The sequence below is a fragment of the Trachemys scripta genome, chromosome 1 (assembly GCF_013100865.1).
Source record: "Trachemys scripta elegans isolate TJP31775 chromosome 1, CAS_Tse_1.0, whole genome shotgun sequence".
Classification (NCBI taxonomy): domain Eukaryota; kingdom Metazoa; phylum Chordata; order Testudines; family Emydidae; genus Trachemys; species Trachemys scripta.
In genome coordinates this window covers 319,888,836-319,901,879 of record NC_048298.1, presented here as the reverse complement: position 1 = coordinate 319,901,879, position 13,044 = coordinate 319,888,836, and the positions used below count along the sequence as shown (strand labels likewise).

Below are 13,044 nucleotides of genomic sequence, written 5' to 3'. Positions count from 1 at the left end.
TTCGTGCCAACCAAAGGGCATGAGTACTTATACTCCCACCCGAACCCCTAGTTCTCTTGTGGTTGAGGCGATTAATCACAAGGAGAGGCAAGGACAACCCGGGGCCACCCCCAAAAATAAAGACTCGAGGAGGCTCGATCTCTTTGGACGTAAGGTTTATTCATCTTCCAGCCTTCAGCAATCCCTCCTTGGCTGATATGACTTTAATATGTGGCAAGCCATGGCCAACTTCGAAGGGTCACTCCCCGAGGCTTCCAAGAAGGAATTCCGAGTGATCCTCAATGAGGGCATGACTGCAGCCAGGACGGCCCTCCAGGCGGCATCTGATGCTGCTGCCCGCACCATGGTTCCGCTATCTCCATGCGGCGCATCTCTTGGCTGCTCTTCTGGGTTGTCCACTGAGGCTCAGCAGTCAATACAGGACTTGCCCTTTGATGGCCGAGCCCTACTTGCGGAGCAAACAGACAGCAAGTTGCATGGCCTCAAGGACTCCCGCACCACCCTGAAAACCCTAGGTCTCTATGTCCCAGCTCCGGTGCGTAAGCGGTTCAAACCGCAGTAACCGCAGGGCCAAGAGGGTCAGCCTCGGCAGGACCAGCCTCATAAACGAGCCAAAGGTTACAAGCGCCACCTGAGCCACCCGCCTCCACCCTCTGCCCAGTTGGGCTCGACCCGTAATAAGCAGGGGGCCATTTTGAGGGTGTGTCGGAGGGTGACCTACCAGACTGTTCCCCAGAAATTTTGGTGTAGACCCATTTATAAGCCGACCCCCGCTCTTTGGTGTTCCCCTCCCAGTCTTTTTCAGCTTCTTCCCTGGAGCCGTGGAGGGGGACTGGTGCCGGCTCGTGGATGGTGCCAGCGGAGCACTGCGAACGGAGGCTGCGATGCTCGGTGTGGAGTCAGACTGCTGCTCTGGTGCCGGAGTGAGTGCCCGCTCCATTAGGAGCGCTTTCAGATGGATATCGCACTCCTTCTTTGTCCTAGGTTTAAAGAACTTGCAGATACGGCACTTGTCACTTATGTGCACTTCGCCTAAGCACCTTAGGCAGCTGGTATGTGGATCACTGACGGGCATAGGTTGTTTGCAGCAATCACAGGGCTTAAAGCCTGGGGACCAGGGCATGCCCTGTCCCCCAGCTGAGTCCCATTTGAGGCTAACTAGAAGTTGAGATCTGCTACTAAGGGTAACTAAGAAACTACTAACTATATACAACTATATTACAGGTTTTCAAAGTTCACAGAACAGAAAACGAAACAACGCTAGCTGAAGCAGCAGATGTTCCAGCACTGTCACTGGCAGCAAGAAGGAACTGAGGGTGAGGGGAGCCGGCAGCACCCCTTATACCGCACCACACAGGTGCCACTCCATGGGGGACCAGAGCCAGTCCCCTACGGATACTGCTGAGGGAAAAACTTCCAGCATCGGTGCATGTGGCGAGCACACACCCCTAATATGGAATGGACATGAGCAAGTACTTGAAGAAGAATCTTATCTTTCAACCTGTAATGAATGTTATACATTTCACAAAGTAACAAGCATACTTGCTAAACTTATACTTAGGGCCCTACCAAATTCATGGTCCATTCTGATCAATTTCACGGTCATAGGATTTTAAAAATCATAAATTTAATGATTTCAGTTACTTAAATCTGAAATTTCACGGTGTTGTAATTGTAGAGATCTTGACCCAAAAAGGAGTTGGGGGGTGGTCACAAAGTTATCATGGGGGGGGGGTTGTGGTACTGCTACCCTAACTTCTGCGATGCTGCTGTGGCTCTGCCTTCAGAGCTGGGCAGCTGGAGAGCAATGGCTGCTGGCTGGGAACCCAGCTCTGAAGGCAAAGCCACCGCCAATAGCAGCACAGAAGTAAGGATGGTATGGTAAGGTATTGCCACCCTTAGTTCTGTGCTGCTGCTGGCAGGGCACTACGTTCAGAGCTGGGCGCCGGACCAACAGCCGCCGTTCTCTGGCCACCCAGCTCTGAAGGTAGCGCAGAAGCAAGGGTGGCAATACTGTGACCCCCCCATAAAATAACCTTGTGACCCCCACCCCCCGCAACTCCTTTTTGGGTCAGGACCCTCAATTTGAGAAACCCTGGTCTCCTCGCGTGAAATCTGTATAGTATAGGGTTAAAGCACAAAAGACCAGATTTCACAGGGAAGACCAGATTTCATGGTCCATGACGCATTTTTCATGGCCACGAATTTGGTAGGGCCCTACTTATACTGTAAAAAGCGTTGGTTATTTAAGGATTGACAACACTATTTAAGGTAGAATTTTTGTATATTTCTCTCTCTTGGTATTTTTGGCTTGTTATTCAAGAGAGTCTAAATGTACTGTCAATAGTCCTGCTCACTTTCTGATTTGTCTCTAATACTGTATGTTACAACTATGGAGTGAATCTGAAATTTAGTTTTAGTTTTACTTATCCAAAGTACACCTACATTACAGAATTACAGCTCAAAGGGCAACTACCAACAGCATCAAGGCAAGTCAGATTAATAAGTAATGGTAAAATAGCCATTTTGAACTATTCAAAATATTACGGGGAACTGACTAGCACGTATCTGTGAAGTTACAAAGGTAAAGCAATGCCCATTGCACCAATAATTAAATAACTATACAAATCAGAGAGGCCAACCTGCTACTCTTCCCATTCCAGATCTTGTCTTCATTTCCCATAAATAACTGGATGCCCTCTCTTATCCAGACAAAACTGATCATATTTGGTGTATGGCCCAGAATCCAGAGACAGATGCCTAAAATGAGCCTCACCCAGAAGCTAGAATCCAGGCTTCAACTGAAACACCACAAAGTTTCCCAAGGATAATTGGAGAGGAAGCTGTAAAATAAAACATCTAGGAATTGCACTGACTTCACATTCGTAACAAAATAAAAAAGTTTTGCTAGAAAGCAAATATTATTCACCATTATGATTTTATAATGCCCTCTTCAAAAGGGTCAAAGATTGTAGGAGGGAAGTGCATTGTTAAATGGTTTGAGCTGTACTGGGTTTTAAAAATTATAAGAAAAAATATGTCTGCAAACTAGCAATAACCAGCATAACCCATTTGACAACCATTCTTTAAATGAATGCCACACAATTAAGAAAATTCTCTTCTTTAACCACAAAACCATCTATTCTCTTCCTTTAGTCCCTCGTCTCATCCAATATCTGCAGCAAAAGGGTTCCAGGGACAACAACCTCACTCACTACATAACCCTGATTCATTCACTAAGCACGGTCTACCGTGTCCTGGATGCAGCAGCGGTTCTGTGGGAAAAACAATTAAAAAAAGCAATTAAAGACTGTCGTAATGCATATGAACAAGAGGGCGGAAATTAGTGAGCATGGGTTACTTTAGCCCTGACATTTCCTGACTTTCCAGTGGTTAACTTTGCAATCTTAACAACATTCTTAACATAGTTTTTTGTATGTAATTATTCGTCTTAAACTAGAACCTTGAGTCTGATCAAGGCTCATAAATTGTAAAAGAGCACGCCAAACTCCAAGCCACTGATGGCTAGAGAAGCAATAGACCAAAACCAGAAATTAAACTTGGTTGTTTTGCATGGCAGTGCAGACTATTAGCATAGGCCACCATGCAGGGCCATTTGAAGTTATTTGTATAAGCAATATTAAATTAGTTGTGGGATGTAAAAATCCTTATGCTGGTAAAAAGCTGATTTCATGAGATACAACCACAGCAACAGCTTGCAATAAAAAAATTCCTAGCAGTATCATAAAATATTCCATATAGCATTTGTTATATATCTATCAAATCCATCTATAAAAAGTTAAGTGATTGTACCACATGTAAGAAAGCACACAAGATATTTTGTGCCAAAAAGACTCCATATTGCAATAAATACGCACACTGGTGTCAATACGTGTGTTAATAAGGAAACAAAGACACAGATACATCATTTCTTTCTCCACAACTACAGGTACAAGCAACCTTAATCCAACACTATATTTGCCATCTCTGGGAGCTCGATAAAATTGAGAACACATCCATTTCTTAGATTATATTTGAACTCTGAACTTTCTTATTGAGAATTATAATTATTCCTGTCTGAGTCACTAATATCTAACATGGAAAACACACGAATCTACAATGAAAAAATCAATTATTATGGATACCACCAAATTATACTCCAGTTAAATCATTCATTTTGTTTATTTTATTGATTGGCAATTTATAAACATTTCCTGTGGCTATAAATCACCTTATTTAAATTTCCCATTACAGTTCACGCACATATTTCAAAGCCCATCTAAAAGTCTAATTAATTACTTTGTTTTTTACCCCTAAGGTGACTTTTCAATGTATTTCTCACCTAATACTCCTCTTTAAGTAAGACAAATTGTTACTCAAAAATGCCACCTGTGATTAGTGCATCTGCCACATCTAAGGAAATAACTGCATCACTTAATGCTAAATACATGCATCCAGTCCTTTAAAGAGCATTTAAGGCTTAGTATTATACTTAAGTTTCTTCATCTGACCTGTGTTTCTACTAAGCTTAGAAAGTATTTTGTTGGCATATTTCAAGCCACTAACACTGCCATTTTCATTCCTCAGATACACATATCCTCATGGCAGTTGTCTTATTCCTAATTGTTCAGAGGCAAGAATTGTTCACTGCTAAAACCAGGTGCAGTGTAAATGGAGAAATACTCAGAGGAGGACTGATAGAGTTTAACAGAATAATGAATTTAATCACTTAGTCAAATTATGCAGGAGGCTCAGATGGATTTTTTTTTAAACAGAAAGAGAGTAGTTAATTGCCTGGTTCACACACTCGATTGGATCAGCATCATTCAATTAATTTCATTTCATTCCAAGCTGACAATCAAAATATCCCATCATTCTACTAATACTTCCATGTCCACAATCAAATTTAATATTTCTTTATTCTCATTTTAAGAGCATTTCCATGATTTCTGGAATAGAGCTCTAATAAAAGTTATTGTTAAACATTATATTTCTGGTGAGAATGAAAGATACTGTTAGCTCTGAGCTCCAATCCTTTTCACTATATACTGCAATGTGCTTTTCATCAGTCTTCACTAGTTCAGGAGAAAATTACTTCATTACTTATCTTGAGAAACATGATATAAAAAGCTCATTGATCTACAAAAACTAAGTGTTGCTTAATTTGTTCCTCACTGTATTTTTATTCCTTTATTTCTACCCAGATTAGTTGCTTCCATCTGGATAAATATGAAGGCTTTTTCAATATTTCTTTTTTATGCAGTTCTTCAAACACCTATACTTAGTGCAACTCAGTCTTTGGGCCCTTGCTGGCAAAAAAAGAGAGAGGAAAGTTTTGGGAAATTATGAGAATGTATGGCATCCCCCAAAAGCTGACTGAGCTGATACAAAACCAATGAGCCAATGAGCAAGCCAATGAGCGTAGTGAGAGTAAACAAGAAGCTGATGTAAAGGTTCAGGAAGACTGTAGGCTATTCCCAGATTTGTTCAACTTGGTACTAGAAGCAGTAGTGGTTACAGCATTTAGAGATGAAATGGGCAGAGTCATGTTATGTGGAAGAACAGTGCATAACCTTAGAGTCACAGATGGTATTAACAGCTCAGCATTGGCCAATGGGGATTTACAGAAAATAACTGACAAACTAGACCAGGAAAGCAGAAAATTCGAATTGAAGAACACCATGGGAACACAAAAGTTATGGCAACTGCAAAAGAAGAGAAAGAGGTAAAGATCAAACTCGTAGACAAAGAACTAGGACAAGTGGAAAACTGTATACACCTTGGAGGATAGCAAAGGCAAACCAGAATTGTGAAGATGAATTGTGAAAATGACATAAAAAGAAGAATTGGATTAGCCACTACTGCATATCTACAAGATATGGAAGGCTAACGATATATCAATAAAAACAAAAATTGGTATATATGAGAAAACCGACATGTTGATACTGCTGTGCAGGTCGGAATGCTGGAGTATAAGGAAAGCCAATGAATGAAACATTTTGACTGCAGAAATGAACTGTCTGAGGGGAATACTGAGAGAAAATAAAAAATAAAGAGATGAGAAAACAACTGTGGCAAGAAATAATGCTGTTACAGAAGATTCAAGACAGATGACTGTTAATTTTTGGACATGTGACAATAACGGACCTGGAAAAGATACCATACATAGCGATACATACCAGAGTGCAAGGAACTAGAAATAGAGGGAGACCAAGGATGTGTTGGATAAACATGGTGAAGAATGATATAAAACAACAAAGGTTTAAAGATGAAAGAAGCCATGAAGCTGATACAAAAAAGAGGTAGAAAGACTTCATTTGGCCCTATCATTGTTGTTGAGTTGACATACAGGAATCAGAATAGAAAACAACAACCTTTCCTGCGCCAGTATTGACTAGTGGCCTGATTGTCAAAAGTGCTGAGCTCCGACAGTTCCTGTTGGTTTCAATGTAATAATGCTTCTGAAAGTTAGTGACACAAGAAAAGCAGTACTAAAAAGGTTTAGATTCAGCGAAATCCTTCCGTGTCTATTCCATGAATACCACAGTCTTTGTGCTTGATGAATAAAGTAGTAGTATGTGAACCACAGTGATACTATGGCAGCTCGTGCTAACCAATCTGAAATGACTTTGGTAGAGGCTATACATCCTGTTCTCCCAGATGGGCAAAAGTCAGTCTGACAGAAAAGAATGTAAATCTCAGCTGGAACAGTGGGGAGCAGAGGTCCTGAAAGAATAAAATGTTCACAGCCTAGGTGATGTTCACCATGTAAGTGGTTAATAATACAGAAGAACAATCTGTAAAAATTGCCAAGCTACTTGGGATCTTTGCATGAAAATCTAAATACACACTCACTTATCATAAATCATAAATTATCAATGGGGGATGTATGGCAATAAAATATATGTTCTGTAACATCCTATGTTAATAGGTCTATGAGAGTCCAATAAAACCTTATCAGGCAATTAAAGAGGCAAATACCTTTTTAAGACCTAAAACCAATGGAAATATTTCCATGATTAAAAAATTCCACTCAAAGAAATATTTTAGAACAAATAAAAATCCACTGTTGTATTTGAAATATAAACAGTGAAACACTAAATATCTGAAAGAAAAAGTGAAAACTTTAATTTAACACATCTGTACTACTTAGAAGTATGTATGTATCAAATCATAGAATCATAGAAGATTAGGGTTGGACGAGACCTCAGGAGGTCATCTAGTCCAGCCCCCAGCTCAAAGCAGGACCAACCCCAACTAAATCATCCCAGCCAGGGCTTTGTCAAGCCAAGACTTAAAAACCTCTAAGGATGGAGATTCCACCACCTCCCTAGGTAACCCATTCCAGTGCTTCACCACCCTCCTAGTGAAATAGTTTTTCCTAATATCCAGCCTAGACTTCCCACACTGCAACTTGAGACCATTGCTCCTTGTTCTGTTATCTGCCACCACTGAGAACAGCCTAACTCCATCCTCTTTGAAACCCCCTTCAGGTAGTTGAAGGCTGCTATCAAATCCCCCCTCACTCTTCCCTTCTGGAGGCTAAATAAGCCCAGTTCCCTCAGCTTCTCCTCAGAAGTCATGTGCCCCAGTCCCCTAATCATTTTCATTGTCCTCCACTGGACTCTCTCCAATTTGTCCCCATCCTTTCTGTAGTGGGGGGCCCCAAAACTGGATGCAATACTCCAGATGTGGCCTCACCAATGCCGAATAGAGGGGAATAATCACTTCCCTCAATCTGCTGGCAAAGCTTCTACTAATGCAGCCCAATATGCCATTAGCCTTCTTGGCAACAAGGGCACACTGTTGACTTATATCCAGCTTCTCGTCCAGAAGTAACCACATAATCATACATCTATAATCCACGTCCCTTCCTCTTTGGTATGTCATATCCACACAAGTCTGTCAAGTCCTTCACTCAGAATGTTATCTCCTTTGGGCACAGACATCAGAGCATGTGTGTTTTCTGCGAGGCATTTAGTACCCTTGTGGAATAATAAAACAACAATTTAATTGGTTTTGATTTGGGAAATCCAAAAAGTAAACCAACAACATAATGAAAAGCTAGATTGATTTTTCAAGTCCTCTCTCTTAATATCCTAATAGGTTATTAGTAACAAATAAATTTTGTTTTTGGCATATGATTCTTAAGTTAGCAGAGTCCCTTTAATCAGTATATAATTTCTGATTATATGAAATAAAATGAATAACCTGGTCATTACTGCATATTCTGTCACTGTTATCCTGCATGAGGGATCAAAGAACATTTTTACTTTTAAAACTTGGTTAAAAAAGGTATATGAAAAAATATTTTCTGAGTGGTTTCAGAAAGCTTAGTGAAAGCATGGCAATGTTTAAATGGTGAAATCAAGTCCTGATTATAACTAGTGCCTTGCAGAAGGACAAAACTAGAAGATGGGTATAAACACAGAAGCAGTGATAACTATGGTAGCTAGTTACAAGGTAGTGTTAAAATTGGAACAGCAGTTTAAATATATATATATAGGTGCTACACTAAGGCCTGATCTACACATAAAACTTATAGCAGCATAGTACATCAATCAGGGGTGTAAAAAAAACCACATCCATTAGTGACATAGCTATGCCAACAAAAAAAAAATCTGTAGACAGAAGAAGGCTTCTTTCAGCAAAGCAAATATTCAGGGAGATGATATTCCTCTACCAGCAGAACTCCTCCTTCTGCCAGTGTACGCTGTGTCGACACTAAGGGGCTATGTTGATATAAGCTCTGTAGAGTAGATATAGTCTCTAAGAGACAGCTTCCCTTCCCCAGAGAACTTTCAACCTAATAAGTCAAAAAAACACAAGGAAAATAAATTTGGACAAACAATTCAGAAGAGGAAGGTATGGGGAGTTCAAACGTGAGGAAAGCAACAAAGCAAAAATTCTGAGAAGCAGATTTTATTAGAGGATTTTAAACAGAACTGAGTGGGCAGCTGGTGAGCAGGAATTGGGATACTGTTCCAAGCGAAGAGTGGGAGGAACTGATGAAGGTAGCTGTAATGAGAGAGGTTTGGAGGAGTGACAGGGGCGTAATTTAAAGCTTTTGTGTAGGGAGAACATGGGCTGCTCAATGACTAAAGAAAGAAAGGAGGGGCACTTTATTGAAGAGAGGCGGTAACAAGAAGAAATGGTAGGGAAAGGAGAGAAAAACAGGAAGATGAGAAAGAATGGAATTAGAGACAAAGAAGACGGAAAATGTGTCCCAATTCCTTCATCTTTCCTTTCCTCCAATGCTATCCTTTGCTGAAGAAGCATTCTGAACCTAATCAAATTATTTGAGTGTGTCCCATATCCCTCTCCATAAATATTTGCCAAAAAAGATGGTGACGTGTGCTCTTTCTGGCAAGCTGTGTGGAAATGCTGCAATCCCAAGTGACTCAGTAGTGGGTGGTGATACTGCCCACATGATAGGCCAATATATATCACAACAGCCAAGAGAGTAAGCCGTCGGGTGCATTACATTTAATCAAGGGCATTGCTACCAATCTCACTTGAAAATATTGAAGTGTTCCAGTACAACCCTGAGCCCTTCATCAGGTCCATTTTGCAATCTTTCATCACAGGTAAATTTAGCCAGAAGCAAACAGCAACCTGGTCTAACTTTACAAGCTCTCACTCATTCTCTTTTAGCTGTCTTTACACCACCACCCCACCTCAAAAAACGTTTAGCATTCTCCTTACTTGAAATCATTTAGAAAATGTTGATCTTGCTGTGAAATAAAGAACAAGATATTTAGTCTGAACAAAAACAGCCCTAAAACTCTGCAAAATCATAGTTCCATACAAATATGCCACTGGCTTTTCTGGTCAGAGGCGCCCCAGAATGCATTGTGTATTTCTGGACTAGGAAGTCCCAAAACATACTATAATCAAAGAGTGGTCAATGCCCATCAAACACTTCCAATTTATGAATCAGTTATGGTATCAGCACCAGGAAAGGGAGTAGAATGGGGTGTGAGAATGTCAGAGCATGACGGGAAGTAAGGGACCTCTGTACCCAAAATACTATTTTCTGTTTTCAGGGTGCCAATAGCAAGTTTGATTTTGTTTAATATCACCTAAGGGCATTTTCTTCTCTTGCTTATTCAAATTATTTCCTTACCATCTGATATTGAAAGCAACCATTTATTTTATTGGACTTGATTACAAAGAGTAACCATTTGTGTAACACTCTATACTAAAGCCTGCCTGCATATTGTATTTCCATAGACATTGTACATGAATTAGCCCATTCTCACTGACACAGATACTAGACTCCAGTTAACAACTGTTATGCATTTTAACTATACCTAGTGTAGTAGGAAGAGAACTTGAGACATAAGCCCTTTTGTACCTGTTTTGATCAAACCAACAGGTACAAAATAATGGGTGATAACTAGCGACGTCAGGGGGCAGTAACTAACTATGTCATGGGGCAGTACTAACTTGTTTGTATCAGGGTATAAATATGTATCTCAGAGGGAGTATTTTTGTCTGGCCTAGGAAGGAACGGAAAGTCCCGCCGTTCACTGAGTTGGTCCATTGTTACGGGCAGGTATTAGTGGTCCGGTATAGTCTGCGGGATACTAGTACCATGCTTCAGCGACAATAAACCTGGCTGGGTGCCTTTGTCCCTTAACGTATCTTGTGATCATTGGGCAGTTCGCTCAAGGTCTGCCATGCCAGCTGTCTGAGCAGAGATGGGGCAGCACACAAAGGAAACACACACACGCAACCAAACACCTATCAACATCTAACCACACCTGGTCCAAAAATGATTTTACCCCCATGAAAAATTTTGAGAAAAATGAAATTTGAATTTTTGGTTTTCCACAACTGAAAAGTGCCAAAAATTCAGTTTTTGATTCTGACTGGAAAAAAAAACAACCAAAAAACAAATTCATGAAAAAACATAAGAATGGCCATACTGGGTCAGACCAATGGTCCATCTAGCCCCAAATCCTATCTTCCAACAGGGGCCAGTGCTAGATGCTTTTGAGAGAGTGAACTGAACAGAGCAATTATCCCGTGATCTATCCAGTACAATCCAGTTCCAGCTTTTGGCAGCAGAGGTTTAGGGACACCAGAGCCTGGGGTTGTGTCCCTGCCCATCTTGGCTAATAACTATTGATGGACCTATCCTCCATGAACTTATCTAATTCTTTTTCAAACCCAGTTATACTTTTGGCCTACACAACACCCTATGGCAATGAGTTCCACAGGTTGACGATGCATTTTAAAGGAAAATTTTCCATCTCTCTTCATTTTAACCCTTCCAGGCTATTTCCATCTTCGGTGATGAATGTGGAGGGAGAAAATAGATTTTGCTAGACCCCTTCATTGTCTTCACCAACACCAGTTAGCTGGGCAGTCCCTCCCCGCCAGTATACAGGAACATTGACAGAAGCACCAATGCACTAGTGACTCCTACATATGGCATTTGAAGTGGAGAGGAGGGAATGGAGTCTCAGATTTCAACTTCCAGAGGATGACGGCAGGGCTGGGCAGCTAGAGAACTCTCTCTAGGCATTTCCCCTGCTAAGGTGCAAAATAGCACTCCAAGGGTTGGTAGTGCTTCTGGCCAAGCTGCATAGGTCCTGCTAGGTATGTGTCCACAGAGCAGCAGGGTCAAGACTTGGTCCTCAGGATTTGGCAAGGTAGATGAACGATTTCTCTATGCAGAGCATCTACTGTGAAGTCACACATAAAAGAAGTGCATATAGCAGCATGGATTTTGTTTAAATCTTTAATTAAATTACAAACAAAACCTTTTATTGTAAAAAAACTGTTTCAAATGTCTTCTGGTAGAACTGGCAGATTCATTGGCAAAAAAATATTTGCCTTGTCAGATTCATGATAAATGCTATCAATAAAATACTGTTATAATAATATGAACCAAACATTATATTGATCAAGTCACTATTTGTAGAAAAAAAAAATACAGTCACTGAATCATTTTAGATTTACCAATTCCCTGCTTCCCCCTCCCCCCAAAAAATATATCTAAGAAGAAACATTCATTCTTCCAAGCAGGTCTCAAAGAAACTTAACCATGAGTATTTTTATGAAGGTTGTATGGTGTACTTACAGGTTGAGCAGACCAAGAGTGTCCTGACCATAAATTCACAGAACAGCTTCCATTTTTGCTGCACTTTTGAGGTAATTGCTGGAATGATGATTTCTGCTGGAACGTAGTACTGAATTGAATAGGTCACAAAAATCCCAAAGGAATACAGAATTTTCACGGATTGATACAACCTGTTGAAAACATTTACACAAGAGTTGTGTCAGTTGCAAATACTTTGTAAAAAGCTAGTTTTTTGGAAGAAAAGGGGGATTGTTTCACATAATGAAATACTTGCGGAAGATTGCCATATAGAAATAATTTTGAATATATGGTTTGGTTGTTTTATTCCTCTTCTCTCACCCTTCCTGTGTAGCTTTTCTTCCTAGGATCAGATCCTCTAGGAAGGGACTATGGCCCTAATCCAGCAAAGCACATAAGTACATAAGTAGCCCTATTGACTTTAATAGGGATTAAGGCTATGTCTACACAAGAGAGTTTACAATGGCACCACTGTACCGATGCAGCTGCGCTGCTGTAATATCTCTCATGTAGCCGCTCTATGCTGATGGGAGAGAGCGCTCTCGTCGACATAATTAAACCACCCCCAATGAGCATCGGTAGCTCTACTGGCGGGAGAAGCTCTCCCACTGACGTAGCGCTGTGCACACTATCACTTATGCCAGCGAAACTTATGTCGCCCAGAGGTGTGTTTTTTCATAAGTGGTAGTATAGACAAACTCTAACTCATGTTCTCAAAGTTACGCAATGCTTTAAGCCCCAATCTAACAAAGCGCTTATCACTTTATATGTGCAAGCACAGTACCTAGCACATTGTGGGAACTAGCAAAATACAAATAAATAATCATTTGGCATAGTTTTTCTTGCTCCTTTTAAGGTTTACCCCCCAAAAAACCCACCTCTAAGTTATCAGGACTGTTGCACCAGAACTGGTCAATTTTTTTAGTAATATTGTG

General features: G+C 40.6%; 1 protein-coding gene across 1 annotated transcript in view; it reads right to left on the bottom strand.

The window, feature by feature from the left end:
• SLC36A4 (solute carrier family 36 member 4) overlaps positions 1 to 13,044 on the bottom strand; it is a 223,706-nt gene that overhangs the window by 127,383 nt on the left and 83,279 nt on the right. The window contains exon 10 of the mRNA XM_034758976.1: positions 12,092 to 12,261. Coding sequence (XP_034614867.1) covers positions 12,092 to 12,261 — 170 coding nt within the window. The remainder of the gene's footprint in view (positions 1 to 12,091; positions 12,262 to 13,044) is intronic.